The sequence below is a fragment of the Pseudophryne corroboree genome, chromosome 11 (assembly GCF_028390025.1).
Source record: "Pseudophryne corroboree isolate aPseCor3 chromosome 11, aPseCor3.hap2, whole genome shotgun sequence".
NCBI classification, from domain to species: domain Eukaryota; kingdom Metazoa; phylum Chordata; class Amphibia; order Anura; family Myobatrachidae; genus Pseudophryne; species Pseudophryne corroboree.
Window position 1 is genome coordinate 289,954,836 of NC_086454.1, and position 18,960 is coordinate 289,973,795.

General features: G+C 45.6%; 1 protein-coding gene and 1 pseudogene across 3 annotated transcripts in view; both read left to right on the top strand.

Moving 5' to 3' along the window:
• Positions 1–18,960, top strand: part of BBS2 (Bardet-Biedl syndrome 2) — a 240,030-nt gene that overhangs the window by 57,170 nt on the left and 163,900 nt on the right. Inside the window, exon 1 of one of the 3 annotated variants that reach the window (XM_063945438.1) lies at positions 10,121–10,364. The exons of 1 other annotated variant lie outside the window; for it this stretch is intronic. In XM_063945438.1, coding sequence (XP_063801508.1) covers positions 10,203–10,364 — 162 coding nt within the window. In that variant the 5' untranslated portion in view covers positions 10,121–10,202. Of the gene's footprint in view, positions 1–10,120; positions 10,365–18,960 lie in introns of those variants that run through there. One more of the 3 variants, XM_063945435.1, reaches the window with a different exon arrangement.
• Positions 6,909–7,026, top strand: LOC134971241 (5S ribosomal RNA; annotated as a pseudogene).

Here is an 18,960-nt window from a genome sequence, read left to right on the forward strand (position 1 = left end):
CTATTTCAATTCTCACATGGATTACAAACCAAACTTCCCTCCAAGTGTCTGCATGGGCGCAGCCATCTTGGATTTTGTCATCTGAGCATTTCCACCAATCTGCTGTCTGTATTGTTGATTTGCATAATTGCCTAGCCAACCCCTTCCTTGCTGCAGGTATAAGTAAGCTGTGCCTGAGCAAGGAAGGCGTCAGTGCTTTGGTTGTCTAACCTAGTTCCAGTTTGTCTCTCTCCTGTGGTTGTCTTCCAGGTTCCAGCTCCTGTCTCCAGACTTCTGCTATAGAGACCCGCACCAGCATTCCATCTGCGGTGTAGCCTGACTCTCCGATCCATTCTGGACTCACCTGTTTCCAGCTACAACAATCACCTGCTTCCAGCCCAGCTTCCAGCAGTGTACAGCTTCTCTTAAAGGGCCGGTGTCCTTTCTGCAGTTTACCACTCTCCACCGGTATTATTATTTCACCGCTCTCAAACTCCAAACTTCATTATTATTTCACCGCTCTCAAACAATCACCTGCTTCCAGCCCAGCTTCCAGCAGTGTATAGCTTCTCTTAAAGGGCCGGTGTCCTTTTCTGCAGTTTACCACTCTCCACCGGTATTATTATTTCACCGCTCTCAAACTCCAAACTTCATTATTATTTCATCGCTCTCAAGTTCGTTTATTATTTAACTGGTTCCAGCCAGTATCCACTCCGTACCAACAACAGTCTGGTTCCAGCCAGTATCCACAGCAGCCGTTTTACCTTCAGCAGCCCAGCCTTTCCTGGAACATCAGCTGGTACGATCCTGGGTTCTCTCCATTGCTACAGTCAGGCCTGGTAAGGACTTTCCAACTAGAAGATTATAAGAACTGTCTCACACTACCAGTGCCTGTTGCCCTTGCCACCCTGTAGTACCCAGGAATTGTATTTATCCTCTGTTGACTTTTCTGTTTCCTTTTACTGCTGCTGTGTTACGGAGTTTGTCATAATAAACACTTTTATCCTGGTTGTCGTGGTCACGCCTTCGGGCAGTTATTCTACATGTTACTTACATGTCTAGGGGTCTGATACAACCTCCCAGGTTCCGTTACATCTCAGCCCCTACAACTGAGGCTGCCTCCCGTCAGCTCAGGCCCTCAGTTGTGACAGTAAGCACTGACCTAATGAATCCAGCCGGAGACCAGGATCAAGCGGCCAGGCCAATGCAAGAACTGGCAGCCCGACTTGAACATCAGGAGGCTGCACAGGGCCACATCATCTGCTGTCTCCAGGATCTCTCTACACGGCTGGATGGGATTCAAACGACCCTCCGTGGACCTGGCACGTCCGGTGCGTCCACTACAGTGACACCAGCTGTAACCCCACCCACCTTACCCATTTCCAGTCCACATCTTCATCTTCCAACGCCAGCAAAATTTGATGGATCTCCAAGGTTCTGCAGGGGATTTCTCAATCAATGTGAAATCCACTTTGAGCTTCTACCTGGCAATTTCTTCAGTGACCGTACCAAAATTGCCTATATCATCTCCCTTCTCAGTGGCTCAGCCCTTGACTGGGCATCACCTTTATGGGAGAAGTCTGATCCCCTGCTATTCTCCTATACTGACTTTGTAGCTACATTCAGGCGCATCTTCGACGAGCCAGGCCGGATAACATCTGCTTCATCTGAGATTCTCCGTTTACGCCAGGGAACACGTACTGTGGGACAGTATCTTATACAGTTTAAAATCCTGGCATCCGAACTGGCATGGAACGACGAGGCCCTGTATGCTGCATTCTGGCATGGCTTATCAGAACGCATCAAGGATGAGTTAGCGACCAGAGACTTGCCCTCTAAGTTGGATGAGCTAATTTCTCTTTGCACGAAGGTTGATCTACGTTTCAGAGAGAGAGCAACTGAGCGAGGAAGATCATCTACTCCTAAATCTTCTGCTCCTCCTCCTCGTCAACCATCTCCATCCAAGGATGAGCCTATGCAAATTAGTCGTTCCCGTCTATCTCCCGCTGAGCGCCGAAGACGTCTCTCTGAGTCTCTCTGTCTCTACTGTGCAGCTCCGTCGCACACTATCAATGCCTGTCCCAAACGTCCGGGAAACTCCAGATCCTAGCTCGCCAAGGAGAGGGCCGGCTAGGAGTAATGATCTCCTCTCCATCTCCTCATGACTGTAACCTCCCAGTGTCGCTCCAAATTGCTCAACGTTACAGGAACGTCATTGCCCTCCTTGATTCCGGAGCAGCTGGGAATTTCATAACCGAAGCTTATGTTAAACGGTGGTCCCTACCCACCGAGAGACTGTCCTCGTCCATCTCTTTGACTGCCGTGGATGGCAGCAAGATTTTTGACGCAGTCATTTCCTTAAGGACTCTTCCAGTTCGTCTGAGAGTGGGAGTTCTTCATTCTGAGTATAATTCTTTTTTAGTGATTCCAAGAGCCACACATCCAGTGGTTTTAGGCCTTCCATGGCTCCGTCTCCACAACCCATCAATTGACTGGACGACTACGCAAATACTGGCATGGGGTCCCTCCTGTGCTGAGACTTGTTTAGCCAAAGTTCTTCCTGTTTGTTCTTCCTTCCCCAGGTCATCTGATGTTCCGCCTCCTCCATATCAAGACTTCACGGACGTGTTCAGTAAAGCCTCTGCTGATATCCTTCCTCCTCATAGAGAATGGGACTGCCCAATCGACCTCATTCCAGGGAAGGTTCCACCGCGAGGCCGAACTTATCCGTTGTCTCTGCCTGAGACACACTCCATGGAAGAGTACATCAAAGAGAACCTGGCGAAGGGTTTCATCCGACCATCTTCTTCTCCAGCCGGCGCAGGCTTCTTCTTCGTTAAGAAGAAAGACGGTGGTCTGCGTCCGTGCATCGACTACAGAGGTCTGAACGACATTACCGTCAAGAACAGATACCCTTTACCCCTGATTACCGAGCTCTTTGATAGAGTTAGTGGTGCAACTATTTTCACAAAGCTGGACTTGAGGGGTGCCTACAATCTCATCCGAATCCGTGAGGGTGACGAGTGGAAGACCGCCTTTAACACCCGTGACGGACATTATGAGTACCTCGTCATGCCCTTCGGATTGAGCAACGCTCCAGCAGTCTTCCAGCACTTCGTGAATGAGATTTTCAGGGACATCTTGTACCGCCATGTCGTGGTTTATCTAGACGACATCCTCATCTTTGCTAATAATCTCGAAGATCATCGTTTCTGGGTAAAAGAGGTTCTTTCCCGTCTCCGTGTCAATCACCTCTATTGTAAATTGGAGAAGTGTGTGTTTGAAGTTAAAACCATTCCGTTTCTAGGTTACATTGTGTCCGGTTCCGGACTAGAGATGGATCCTGAGAAACTCCAAGCAATCCAGAATTGGCCTATACCCTTAAGCCTCAAAGGGGTCCAGAGGTTCTTAGGGTTCGCCAATTATTATAGAAAATTTATACGAGACTTTTCCACCATTGTGGCGCCTATCACTGCATTAACCAAGAAAGGTGCTAATCCGTCCAAGTGGTCCGAGGAAGCTACACAGGCCTTTCACCTTCTGAAGCAACGGTTCATCTCTGCACCAGTTCTGAAACAGCCCGACACCGACTCTCCTTTTATCTTAGAGGTAGATGCCTCCTCCGTTGGAGTAGGAGCAGTGTTATCCCAGAGGGCCAAAGATGGACATCTACATCCTTGCAGTTTCTTCTCCCGGAAGTTCTCCCCAGCTGAGCGCAACTATGCCATTGGCGATCAGGAGTTGCTAGCCATCAAGCTCGCTCTGGAGGAGTGGAGATACCTGTTGGAGGGAGCTTCCCACTCAATCACCATACTTACCGACCACAAAAATCTTTTACATCTCAAAGGCGCACAATGTCTGAATCCTCGTCAGGCCAGATGGGCACTTTTCTTCTCTAGGTTTGACTTTAAACTCCAGTTCTGTCCGGGTTCTCAGAATCGTAAGGCCGATGCCCTTTCCCGCTCATGGGAGCAAGAAAATGAGTCCGAGTCTGCAGACAAGCATCCTATTATTAATCCGTTGGCATTCTCCACGGTAGGGATGGACTCTACGCCTCCACCAGGGAAAAGTTTTGTTAAGCCAGTTCTAAGGAAGAAGCTCATGCATTGGGCCCATGCTTCCCGTTTTGCTGGACATACAGGCATTCAGAAAACCCTTGAATTTATTTCTAGGTCCTACTGGTGGCCAACTCTGAAGAAGGACGTTATGGAATTTATTGCCTCCTGCCCAAAGTGTGCCCAACACAAAGTCTCCCGCCAGTCGCCTGCGGGGCAACTGGTTCCATTATCTGTTCCCCGTCGACCTTGGACCCATTTGTCGATGGACTTTGTTTCCGATCTACCTATCTGCAACAAGTTTAATACCATCTGGGTGGTAGTTGACCGGTTCACCAAGATGGCACATTTCATCCCTCTCACCGGTCTTCCGTCAGCTTCCAAGTTGGCTCAAGTGTTTATACAAGAGATCTTCCGACTTCACGGTCTTCCTGAAGAGATCATCTCGGATCGTGGAGTACAATTTGTAGCCAAATTTTGGCGAAGTTTGTGTCAAGCCCTCCAAGTCAAGTTAAAGTTTTCCACGGCTTACCATCCTCAGACCAATGGTCAAACCGAGAGGGTGAATCAGGACTTGGAGGCCTTCCTCCGTATATATGTGTCTTCCTCTCAAGATGACTGGGTTCAACTCCTTCCTTGGGCCGAGTTCAGCCACAACAATCAATACCATTCCTCATCTTCTTCTACACCATTCTTCATTAATTATGGATTCCACCCTAAAGTCCCAGAATTCCAACCGCTTCCCGCAACTTCTGTTCCAGCAGTGGATGTCACCTTGCGTCAGTTTTCAAATAACTGGAGGAACGTCCGCGCAGCCCTGCTTAAAGCCTCATTCAGGTATAAGAAGTTTGCCGATAGAAAGCGTAGAGCGGTTCCTGCTCTCAAGGTGGGTGATCGTGTGTGGCTGTCCACGAAGAATTTGAGGTTGAGAGTTCCCAGCATGAAATTTGCACCTCGCTACATCGGACCCTTCAAGATTGAACAAGTCATCAATCCTGTTGCCTACAGGTTACAGTTACCATCCTTCTTGAAAATACCCAGGACATTTCATGTTTCTTTGTTGAAACTTGCTGATCCTGAATCGGTTTCATTCCGCACTTCCTCCAGCTCCCAAAGTTCAGACTCAACGGGGAGTCGAGTACGAGGTGGCCAAGATTTTGGACTCACGTTTCCGTTACGGTCAGTTACAATACCTCATTGACTGGAAGGGCTATGGTCCTGAAGAACGCTCTTGGACCAATGCCTCAGACGTCCATGCTCCTGCCTTGGTCCGAAATTTCCACGCAAAGTTTCCTTTAAAGCCTAAGAAGTGTCCTGGGGCCACTCCTAAAGGGGGGGGTGCTGTCACGATCCGGGTATCTGGACGCCATTACTTACCCTTCAGATGCCTCCTAAGGCTGGCTCAGCGTTCCAGGACCGGATCCCGCTGTTCCTGAGTTTCCACATGCAGAATGTCAGAGTGGTGATTTAATCAGCCGCGGCCTCCGCTGTGCCCGCGTGGTTAAATGTGCGCTTGTCAGTTTGGCGTCTCCTGTGGCCGGCGTCGCCATTACTATTTCAATTCTCACATGGATTACAAACCAAACTTCCCTCCAAGTGTCTGCATGGGCGCAGCCATCTTGGATTTTGTCATCTGAGCATTTCCACCAATCTGCTGTCTGTATTGTTGATTTGCATAATTGCCTAGCCAACCCCTTCCTTGCTGCAGGTATAAGTAAGCTGTGCCTGAGCAAGGAAGGCGTCAGTGCTTTGGTTGTCTAACCTAGTTCCAGTTTGTCTCTCTCCTGTGGTTGTCTTCCAGGTTCCAGCTCCTGTCTCCAGACTTCTGCTATAGAGACCCGCACCAGCATTCCATCTGCGGTGTAGCCTGACTCTCCGATCCATTCTGGACTCACCTGTTTCCAGCTACAACAATCACCTGCTTCCAGCCCAGCTTCCAGCAGTGTACAGCTTCTCTTAAAGGGCCGGTGTCCTTTCTGCAGTTTACCACTCTCCACCGGTATTATTATTTCACCGCTCTCAAACTCCAAACTTCATTATTATTTCACCGCTCTCAAACAATCACCTGCTTCCAGCCCAGCTTCCAGCAGTGTATAGCTTCTCTTAAAGGGCCGGTGTCCTTTTCTGCAGTTTACCACTCTCCACCGGTATTATTATTTCACCGCTCTCAAACTCCAAAATTCATTATTATTTCATCGCTCTCAAGTTCGTTTATTATTTAACTGGTTCCAGCCAGTATCCACTCCGTACCAACAACAGTCTGGTTCCAGCCAGTATCCACAGCAGCCGTTTTACCTTCAGCAGCCCAGCCTTTCCTGGAACATCAGCTGGTACGATCCTGGGTTCTCTCCATTGCTACAGTCAGGCCTGGTAAGGACTTTCCAACTAGAAGATTATAAGAACTGTCTCACACTACCAGTGCCTGTGGCCCTTGCCACCCTGTAGTACCCAGGAATTGTATTTATCCTCTGTTGACTTTTATGTTTCCTTTTACTGCTGCTGTGTTACGGAGTTTGTCATAATAAACATCATTGACTTTTATCCTGGTTGTCGTGGTCACGCCTTCGGGCAGTTATTCTACATGTTACTTACATGTCTAGGGGTCTGATACAACCTCCCAGGTTCCGTTACATCTCAGCCCCTACAACTGAGGCTGCCTCCCGTCAGCTCAGGCCCTCAGTTGTGACATCTTTTAGATATCCTATTTGGAGACCTACATAAATAACACCTTTCTACTTTATGATTTCCCTTTCTCTCTCTATCTTATTGACTCACCGCACACTCTTTTCTGGAAATACCTCAGACTAATTTTAGTCTTGATTTATGCAAAGTACAATAAGTAGAGTGTGACTTATCTTTTTCCTTCATTTAACGGCCCACGGCCATACTACCCTGAATACGCCCGATCTTGTCCGATCTCGGAAGCTAAGCAGATATGGCCTGGTCAGTATTAGGAAGGGGAACCTCCTGAGAATACCAGGTGCAGTGGGCCATTTTTAAGGAAAAGAGCTGCCCCCAATTCTGAATATATTCCATACACTCTCTTATTTGGAAAAACATTTTCAGACTATTATGGCACTGACTCATTAGAGTACAGAACTAGTGGTGGTTTTTTTCTTTTTCTCTCTTCTTCCTCTTTCCTCTCTTTTCCTCCATCCTAGACCCACTGCCATACTACCCTGAATACGCCCGATCTTGACCGATCTCGGAAGCATAGCAGGCATGGCCTGGCCAGTATCAGGATGGGCAACTTCCTGAGAATACCAGGTGCAGTGGGCCCCTACTCTCCATCCCAATCCAACTCCCTTCCCCCCCTTTCTTTTCTCTCCCTGTTCCTTTCTCCCCCCCTCCTCCCATCAAGGGAAATCTAAATACTCTTTTCGCCCCATTCTCATTACATCCATCCTGAGCTCTATTTTTATAAACCTCATCCATTCTGCATATATGCATATATACCTATCATTGATATCCATAATTTAGGCATGTACAGTGATTTCTTGGATACCCGGGACCTTAAGAAACCATTCGGTATCCTCCACTATCCCTTTGATATTTTCATCCTTTTCTTTCATTTACCTTGTACCTCATTTGTTAAAAAGGTTAAATAAGATTTCTTCTACATATTAATCATAACAGACACGAGTCCCAACTTCTTGTCCAAAAGTTTCTTTATTCAAGGATTGATTAAAAGTTACGTTTTAATATTTATTATTATACATATTATTTCTAATACAACAAATGAGTGCTCCCAAAAAAGGGTTTTTTGTCTTTTTCTCCTTCTTTTCCAAATTGTAGTTCACCTACAAAATTCCTGGGAGCACCGCCAATCATTAACAGTTTAAGAATCATTTGTTAACTGTCTGCATGTTGGTATATCATTATATCATTATATAACTATCTCAGCATTTAATTTAATTGTTTGACTAGTGCGGTTCCACACAATATAACTTTCTGCACAATATTTGTGCGATGTGAAAGGGGTATAAGATACACTCCCAGAGGGCGGCGGCCTAGCGTGTGCATTGCTGCTAAAAGCAGCTAGCGAGCGAACAACTCGGAATGAGGGCCATTGATCCCTATGGGCACATGCATTATTTTTTTTTATTCTTGTGGGCACTTGTATAGAAAACACAATACATGAGGAAGCCCTGAAAATTTCAGTGTCTTTTCATCAACAAGTAGTTCTTACTGACTGGTTTTGGCTCATTTACATTTGGATGTAAGTCACTTTTATGACACGCCTCTTAAATGTAAAATACTGGGAATTGCGTGATGCAAATTGCATCATTTAACCCCACCACCTTCCCATGGCCCCGCTATTCGGGGCCCAATGACATAAAGAGCATGGCACGCCCACTAAGTGGTCAGCTGCATCTCCTCTATGCATACCTCCCAACTGTCCCGATTTTCATGGGACAGTCCCATTTTTTGGGGACTGTCTCGCTGTCTCACCCACGGGCCACAATGTCCCGCAGTGGGGGTAGGGGGCAGCTGTGAGGCTCCTGTCACTGTTGGTCTGCTTAGCAGTGTCTATTCAGTGGAGACAGAGGGAGAGAGGGCATGCCAGCAGCTCACAGAGCGCTGGGCATACCCCCTAAGTGATGAAAACAGGGGCGTGGCTCCAGATCGCGGACCCTCCGTGAAGCCATGCCCCCTTTCACATAGGCCATGCCCCCTTTTCGGGCTGGGGTGAGTGAAGGTGTCCCTCTTCTGGAATTTCTGATGTTGGGAGGTATGCTCTATGTGCTTCTCTCGGAGAGGAAGAATCAAAAGTAGGCAATAAGCCCATGTTCATTTTAAGCCCCAGGTGCTTGTGGTCCTTAATCCAACCCTGACATAGACACAAAGTATCATGATGCAGGGATTTGTAGTATAATACAAGCAAAATTTCTACAGGCCACATTAGCTGTATTTGTATTCTATGTAAAATTAATGCATGGTGCAGAGGTGCAATTTTTGTTAAATGACCACCTTCTCGGGTGCTGCTAACCCTATAGGTTACCCTACCCCCATCGCTGTTACTGTGCCTAAAGCATACCTCCCAATTTTCGGGTCCAGCAAAACAGGACCCTCGCGCACCATAGGCGTGCATGCTCCAGAAAGCAGGTGTAGCCTCAGTTGGGAGGGGGCCTGGCCTCGCAGCTAGTTGGTGCGGCCTTGAGGGTAGTGCCGCAATCGCAAGCTACTCCCCCTTTATCATCACTGTGGGGCATGCCTAGTGATCTTTTGAGCTGCTGGCCATGCCCCTACTTCCTCTCTCGTGAATAGATGGTGTGCGCATGCGCACAACGTCCATTTACTGTTGCTCACTTGCAGAGCAGCAAGTGAGAGAGGAACTGCCCCCGCACCACAGATCACTGCAGCCCACAGGTGGGACAGTGGCCAAAAAATGGGACCGTCCCACTAAAAACGGGAGATTTGGGAGGTATGCCTAAAGATAGGCTTACCATACTATCTTTCCAACCAGGACACTCATGAATTACTCAGATTCTAGCTGAATTCAAGCCTATATTTCTCCTGGTTTTAATCCACAGAACCTGTGTCAGTCATGAGTGTCCCAATTTCAAAATGATTGGAGCTGATTGGCTGGTACTTTATCTCTCTCCACTTTAATACTCTCCAAGACTTAGTACATAAACCCTTAGATTATAGAAGGGTGTGTCCAAACCCATTGCAAAAGCAGCCAGTATTTACCCTGCATGTAAAAACTAAATCTATTTGCCCCATACTTGTCTACTCTCCTGGTACCACCCGAGATTCAGGAGCCTCCCAGGCACCCAGAAGAGCATTCAAGTCTCCTGCAGCTACCCTCCATCAGCCCGGCATAGCCCACTTCCCGAGTAATGTCTGGGTGGACAATTGCTTAATTCGTGCTGATTCGCATTATCTTAGCCACTCCCTCCACTTTATGGCACCCTGGAACTGTGTGTGTGTGTGTGTGTGTGTGTGTGTGTGCCCCTTTAAGAGCCCTTTGCTGTAGCTCTGCAGCAGCAGGAGAAATGCTGGTGCAGGAGGAGTTAACTGAGCCCTGGGTCCTCTCACGTGGCCTGAAAGAAAGGGAGCTGATTGGCAGGATGCAACTGGGAGAAGAAGGGAATGTTGGGGAGAAGTGTAGAGCATGTGGTGTGTGCTGGCTGAAGGAGGAACAAGAAGCAGAGCCGGAGCTGTATGCTGGAGAGAGCCACAGGACGCAGGGCGAAGAGAGCAGTGCTGCTGGAGAAAGCAGCGGAGTGTTGCCGGAGAGCAGGTGTTGAGATGCCGCAGCTGGAGGACTGGACACCGCCAAGCTTGGTAATAGGAGCGGACGCTGAGGTCATCTTGGAAGAGAGAGTGAGTAGCCAATAAAAAGGGAACAGCCAGCTCAAAATATCGTTCCCTGAGTCTGAGTGAGTACTGTTTGAAACTGTCAGGCAGCCACAGACCAGAGTACTGTTCAGCCTCAGTTTGTGCAACGCAGATAGATTATAACTGTTAAAGGACTGAGCTAATTATACAAATGTTGATTTAACCTTGCAACTAACTACTTTGTTCCATACCCAAAGCCCCTTATTGTGATATATATATATATATATATATATATATATGTGCCATTGGTAAAAGACTTTTACATCCTTTTTGAGATAAAGAACTGTGCCCAATTGACATTTTGAACCCAGGATCTCCCCTCAGTAACTGTGTCTGCCTCATTAAGCAACTGTGGCACACCAAGTTGTACAAGAGCTCCAATGATAATTGCCCATGAAGATACTTGTTGCCTTGGCTAGGGAAAGTTAGAAGTCAGTAGCTAAATTTATTGAAACATATTGCCTATATTCTTTTTGTCATCACATTGTAGAACGTAATGCAGAGAATCTGATTTTATTTTATTGATTCCAATGATTTTATGTTATTTTTTTGTGATTTTTAATTGCTTCTCATCGTGATTCTTATTTGTGATTCTAATAACTTGTCTTTGCAAATTGGATGACATTTTGTGGTGTAACTGTAGAGAAATTTGCATAATCCTGTTTTCTTATATGAAAGTCTTCTTTTTGTAATTCATCACCCAAGTAACTTTCCTAAATCCATCATTCATCCTAAATCCAGAGTTCATTGCAGATTCATAAAAATACTTCCTTTATGAATTGCTGGCTCACTTCTGATTCATATCAATTTCTCCTACCTCTCTGAGCACGATACTACGAGGCAAGATATGGGGAACAATATTTAAAGAGGAAAGGTCAGTCACATAGCCACACAACATCTGTGATACCTCTCTCAACCACCTACACATACCCTGCCAACCTCGGGGGTGTTACATTTGTATTGAGGGGTGACAATGATGCAGTTAAACCCCCTGTGCTGCCCACCTATACCGCACCATGCACCTGTACGCCCACTGGTATGCAAACCTGGCCAGCCAAAAAGTTAGCACCTATGATGGCACTCAGGGAATAAAGACTGTTGTCACCCTGATGAAACTGTGAACGGCACATTGAAATGTTAGTTACTTTGAGCCACAGCATTTCCTGAGTGCCACCATACATTCAAGGGTATGTAAGTGTTCCACACAGCCTCTGCGACAGGTGCAGGCATTGGACTGTATGTGCACATAGGAGAGTGCAGCTGTTTTTTTGCATTTGTACATATATGTACAGTATATCCACAGGCAGCTCTCAGAGTCATATGACAATAGTACTCCTGGTGCCTTCTCCAACTTTTAATTTAGTATATAATACATTCTTGTAATGGAAGAATATAAAACATAAAAGGAGATTTATGGTAGACTTACCATTGTTAAATCTTCTGCGAAGTACATTGGGTTCCACAGGGAAACATCGGGTGTAGAGTGGATCTTGATCCAGAGAGGCACCAACAGGCTAAAGTTTTAGGCTGTCCCAGGATGCATTGTGGGGCCTCCTCTATAACCCTGCCTCTAGGCACTGTGAGCTCAGTTTTGTTAATCAGTCCAATGTAGGAGCAGGCAAAAGAGAAGGCAGATGTTAGTCACATGGAACCACATTCTCACGACAGGAGAAGGGACCAGCGGCTAATGCCACACAAACCCATAGAAGCTAGGTGCGTCAGGGTGGGCGCCCTGTGGAACCCAATGTACTTCACAGAAAGAGATTTAACAATGGTAGGTCTACCATAAAGCTCCTTTTCTGCAGCAGGGTACATTGGTTTCCACAGGGAAACATCAGGTGATGTCCTAAAGCAGTTCCTCCAGGGAGGGGACGCACCTTAGCGGGTATGAGAACACGGCTTCCAAAGGAAGCATCCGGGGAGGCGGAAGTATCAAAGGCATAGAACCTAATGAACGTGTTCACTGAGAACCACGTAGCCGCCTTGCACAATTGTTCAGCAGACGCGCCACGGCGAGCCGCTCGAGAAGGTCCAACAGACTGAGTACAAAAGACGAAAGAACAGAATTGTCTTTTTTGTTGGTGCACTTAGAGAAAAGACTTGCATATTGGTATAATTGTAATTTTCTTAAAATTTAACTTTAACTTCATATTTTCTAAAATATCCTGTTTGATTAAATATAAACATACATATGTGAAAAATGAATAAAGGTATTAATTAAAATATCTTTCGGGCTCACTGTGTTGTCATTTCTATATTGTTAATTATAGCTGTATGTGTAATTAATGAATCATCAAGTCATTTCATGCAGAGGGTCGGTAGTTGTATATATATTTAATTTTAATGTCCTAGATACACACAATTTCTAATACATCTATCACATAGGTGAATTAATCATGGAAAGACAGAAGATATTTTTTCTCCCATCTTAATCATACATATGAAGGTGAGTCTGCTAACTATGGTGTTAATTAAGTTATACCATTAGTTATCGTTCCACCAATTAAATTTAGGTGTAAATTTCCTTGGGTGAAATACTCTACTCCACACCACGTCTATTAAACAGACAAGGGTTCAGATTATATAATCCGTCATCTGCAAAAAATGATGTTTAGACATACAGTAGCAGGTAGTGTGTACTATCTGTATACAGGTTGAGTATCCCTTATCCAAAATGCTTGGGACCAGAGGTATTTTGGATATCGGATATTTCCGTATTTTGGAATAATTGCATACCATAATGAGATATCATGGCGATGGGACCTAAATCTATGCACAGAATGCATTTATGTTTCGTATACACCTTATACACACAGCCTGAAGGTAATTTTAGCCAATATTTTTTATAACTTTGTGCATTAAACAAAGTGTATCTACATTCACACAATTCATTTATGTTTCATATACACCTTATACACACAGCCTGAAGGTCATTTAATACAATATTGTTAATAACTGCGTGTATTAAACAAAGTTTGTGAACATTGAGCCATCAAAAAACAAAAGTTTCACTATCTCACTCTCACTCAAAAAGTCTGTATTTCGGAATATTCCGTATTTCGGATATTTGGATATGGGATACTCAACCTGTACCTTTATTGGAGATATGTTCATGTACAACCCACAGTATGGTCCCGCTTTATATCCTTGCATGGACTCTATTGTATATGACCTGCTGACAGTGATATCCAGTATCTTATTAAATATCTCCCTGATAATTCAGGTCGGTATTTTTTACAAAGAAAACAAGCATATATCACGTCTAAGTGTGCAGATCCTTTTATTGTAGGTATGAGTCCAGATGTCTGCTGACAATGGTGTGGGAATTTATAAGAAATTTTTATCTGCAGCATCCTATTATAAATTAAACGCATCTGAAACTGATACCCTGCCGATTAATCTTACCCACTCCTTTGCCTCTTTGCGTTCTAATTACCCATACAATTGGCAAACGACCTCAATACGATATTTGGGTATTTATATCCCCCCCGTCTTTCTCTTCTGTTTTCGAAATTAACCTCCCTCCTATATTGGCCTCGCTTCAGTTGTTCACCAAATCATGGCTTAACTATGAGATATCTTGGCTGGGGCGTCTGGCCGCTTTTAAAATGTCGTTGCTTCCCAAATTAATGTTCCTGTTTCGTACAATTCCCTATATTTTTCCAAAGAAATATCTGGATAAGGCTACTGCTATTCTCACCAATTACATATGGTCTTCGCGCCCACCTAAACTTGCCCACGCTAGGATGCATTTACCAAGTAGAGATGGTGGCTTGGATATGCCTAATCTCTCACTATACCAAGAAGCCTGCCTCTTAGCCCAGATTAAAGATCTTTGTAGTGATACGCGTTCGGGGTGGACGTGTCTGGAAGAATTAGCTTGCCCCAGGTTTCCCTTGAGAGATCTCTTCTGGCTACCCAAATTGCTGCGGCCACCGGGTTTAAATCTCCTTCCCTCAACTCGAGCCTCATTACAGGTCTGGGACAAACTGACCATGGGCCTATCGCCTTCCTTTCACAATTTGTCTTTGGTCTCGTTACGCACAGTGGCCACCCTGGTCCCTAATCTTAATCTTGCAAATTGGCGTTCTAGGGGAATCGGTTTCCTGGGAGACTTGTTTAATGGGTCTGTGCTTGGTTCCTTTTCTGACATTCAGGGACGCTTCTCTTTACCTAACTCTGAGAGGCTCCGATATTATCAAATACGACACTGGTGGAACAGCCTTCACCATGCCCTCATACCACCACCCCCTTCTATATCACAGGTCTTAGGCCGACTCTCTAAAGATATTTCTAAAGGTGAGATTTCGTTCTGGTACAAGACATTGCTAGCACTGGTTCCCGTTTCTAAAACTAGAGCCCAAATCCGGTGGGAGGAGGATATTGGTTGTACCTTACATGACACACAATGGCAACACACTTTTCTGTCTTCTTTTACAATGTCTAAATACCTGAATCACACCGAGATGCACGTTAAGTTACTGCATAGATTATACCTCACACCTGATAGGTTGCACACGATTTGGCCTGCATGTTCAAAGTTTTGTTGGCGTCTATGCGGAGAGGTAGGCCACCTCTTCCATATTTTTTGGACCTGCCCCCATATTAAACTGTACTGGGTCGAGGTATTTGGGCTAATTAATAAAGTTCCTGAGCTTACCCTGCCCCCCTCCCCTCTCATAGCTTTATTGAACGTATACCCGCGATCCGTGGGAGCCCATTTACATTATGTTTTAGGCCATATCTGTCTCGCTGCCCGTGCGGCCCTGGCTCAGAACTGGAAACAATCCTTAGCGCCCCCTCTATTGAAAGTCATACACAAAATCCAGCTACACTTTCTGATGGAGACTGAGTACATCCCATATTCCTCTTCTGCTAAGTTCCCCCTAGTACGCTGGATGCCTTGGCATCTTTTAGTCACGGAGGGTCAGGGTGCACAATTGGTACTGCGTTTCACTTCACCGGACATACCCCCTCAGAGCCTCTCTGCTGCTGGGGAATTCCCCCTCCCTTGAGTCTAGATGTGCCCCTTCTCAACGCGGTAATTTGTATTATTACGCTGTGCCCAATGCCACCTTTGTTTGCCTTTATTTTATTCGCCTTTATTCTATTCTCTTTTATTTTCTATTTTACTGGGTCCACTGCAGTTTTCCTGATGTACATATTTGACTGGCTTTGAATTGTATGTATATTTTAGTCATTCTGTTGTCTCGTGTATTTTTGTACTGATCCCCCCCCCATCCCTCTTTTCCTTCTGTACCCCTGTTTTGCAAACAAAAAATTGAATAAAAATTATTGATGAAAAAAAAAGAAATTTTTAAAGAGAGATTTAACACCATGGGGTATATTTACTAACATTCGTAATTTTCGGGAAAAGGTCAAAGTTCAATCACGAATGACATCGAAAGTGTAAAACTGCAACTTTTTGAATTTATTACGCCTAATTTACTAAGCTGTCGTATTCGGATTTTTCATTTGTTCCGATGTCGATGTCATTCGTGTTTTTTTCCCGTTTTTTACGGCAGTGATTAGCAAAACACTGCCGACTTTATCACAATGAATCTCGGCCGGATCTGTGTGATCCGTGCTGGGGTTCATTTTTTTTTTTTTTTAAATAAACACTGTAAAACGGAGAAAAAAAATGCGTGGGGTCCCCCCTCCTAAGCATAACCAGCCTCGGGCTCTTTGAGCCGACCCTGGTTGCAGAAATATGGGGGGGGGAAATGACAGGGGTTCCCCCATATTTAAGCAACCAGCATCGGGCTCTGCGCCTGGTCCTGGTTCCAAAAATACGGGGGACAAAAAGAGTAGGGGTCCCCCGTATTTTTAAAACCAGCACCGGGCTCCACTAGCTGGACAGATAATGCCACAGCCGGGGGTCACTTTTATATAGTGCCCTGCGGCCGTGGCATCAAATATCCAACTAGTCACCCCTGGCCGGGGTACCCTGGGGGAGTGGGACCCCTTCAATCAAGGGGTCCCCCCCCCAGCCACCCAAGGGCCAGGGGTGAAGCCCGAGGCTGTCCCCCCCATCCAATTGGCTGCGGATGGGGGGCTGATAGCCTTTTGTGAAAATGAAAAGATATTGTTTTTAGTAGCAGTACTACAAGTCCCAGCAAGCCTCCCCCGCATGCTGGTACTTGGAGAACCACAAGTACCAGCATGCGGCGGACAAACGGGCCCGCTGGTACCTGTAGTACTACTACTAAAAAAATACCCAAAAAAAGACAAGACACACACACCTTGAAAGTAAAGATTTATTACATACATCCACACAAACATACATACATACTTACCTTATGTTCACACGAGGGTCGGTCCTCTTCTCCAGTAGAATCCAAGGGGTACCTGTTGAATAAATTCTACTCACCAGATCCAGGGTCCCAGGCTCCTCGTATAATCCATTTGTAATCCACGTACTTGATTAAAATAAAAAAACGGAGAGCCGAGCCACGCACTGAAAGGGGACCCATGTTTGCACATGGGTCCCCTTTCCCCGAATGCCAGAAACCCACTCTGACTTCTGTCTAAGTGGGTTTCTTCAGCCAATCAGGGAGCGCCACGTTGTGGCACCCTCCTGATCGGCTGTGTGCTCCTGTACTGACTGACAGGCGGCACACGGCAGTGTTACAATGTAGCGCCTATGCGCTCCATTGTAACCAATGGTGGGAACTTTCTGCTCAGCGGTGAGGTCACTTTCGGTCAACCGCAGGGCAGAAAGTTCCCACCATTGGTTACAATGGAGCGCATAGGCGCTCCATTGTAACACTGCCGCGTGCCGCCTGTCAGTCAGTACAGGAGCACACAGCCGATCAGGAGGGTGCCACAACGTGGCGCTCCCTGATTGGCTGAAGAAACCAACTTAGACAGAAGTCAGAGTGGGTTTCTGGCATTCGGGGAAAGGGGACCCATGTGCAAACATGGGTCCCCTTTCAGTGCGTGGCTCGGCTCTCCGTTTTTTTATTTTAATCAAGTACGTGGATTACAAATGGATTATACGAGGAGCCTGGGACCCTGGATCTGGTGAGTAGAATTTATTCAACAGGTACCCCTTGGATTCTACTGGAGAAGAGGACCGACCCTCGTGTGAACATAAGGTAAGTATGTATGTATGTTTGTGTGGATGTATGTAATAAATCTTTACTTTCAAGGTGTGTGTGTCTTGTCTTTTTTTGGGTATTTTTTTAGTAGTAGTACTACAGGTACCAGCGGGCCCGTTTTTCCGTCGCATGCTGGTACTTGTGGTTCTCCAAGTACCAGCATGCGGGGGAGGCTTGCTGGGACTTGTAGTACTGCTACTAAAAACAATATCTTGTCATTTTCACAAAAGGCTATCAGCCCCCCATCCGCAGCCAATTGGATGGGGGGGACAGCCTCGGGCTTCACCCCTGGCCCTTGGGTGGCTGGGGGGGGACCCCTTGATTGAAGGGGTCCCCACTCCCCCAGGGTACCCCGGCCAGGGGTGACTAGTTGGATATTTGATGCCACGGCCGCAGGGCACTATATAAAAGTGCCCCCACGGCTGTGGCATTATCTGTCCAGCTAGTGGAGCCCGGTGCTGGTTTTAAAAATACGGGGGACCCCTACTCTTTTTGTCCCCCGTATTTTTGGAACCAGGACCAGGCGCAGAGCCCGATGCTGGTTGCTTAAATATGGGGGAACCCCTGTCAATTTTTTTCCCATATTTCTGCAACCAGGATCGGCTCAAAGAGCCCGAGGCTGGTTATGCTTAGGAGGGGGGACCCCACGCAATTTTTTTTGAGAAAATAATCACTTTCCCACCCCTTCCCACTGATATACATGCACGGATCTCATGGATCCGTGCATGCCTATCCAATCACGGATAAAAAAAGCAGGTCTGTTTTTTTAAGCACTTTTTTACGAGTTGTAATTTTTCACGGCAGTGTTTTGTTTTTTTTTGCTTTGCACTTCTTAGTAAATGACCGAGATTCATACTTAAACAGCCGCGTTTTGACCGATGGTGTATTCATTCGTGATTTTTTCCTAGGACTTCCAAATATTACGAATGCCCTCATCACTGCCGTGATTTGAGTTTAGTAAATTACCGAGATGACACTTTGATGAAAAAACGGCATCTCGGTCAAAATCGGGACCTTAGTAAATTTACCCCCATGTCTAATTATACAGATTCATCATATATGTTGTCATGTGTATAATTATGATGTTGATCTTTATTATTCACCTATAGGTTATTCAAGTGTGAATATTAGATAAGGTATTAAACTGTTTCTAGGGCTTAATAAAAGTTCCTCTTATCCTAAGGATAATAATTCTAAATCTATTTATTCCAATTGTGATTATAGGAATAATATTAATTAATTGAAGCCAGAATACACAGGAATAGATACGCACTATTTAGTGTTAGTATCTCATATTGCTTAATTCAATGTTTTAGTTACATTCTATCTATTGTCACAGATGACTAAAATTATACATGGTTCTATTCACCACAAAGAATTCAGTCTCACAGCAGCTCCCTATTGATAGACTGTAGCCGTATTTTGAAACGGTTGCTATTAAATTGCAAATTTGTACTCTATGGGGGTCATTCCGAGTTGAT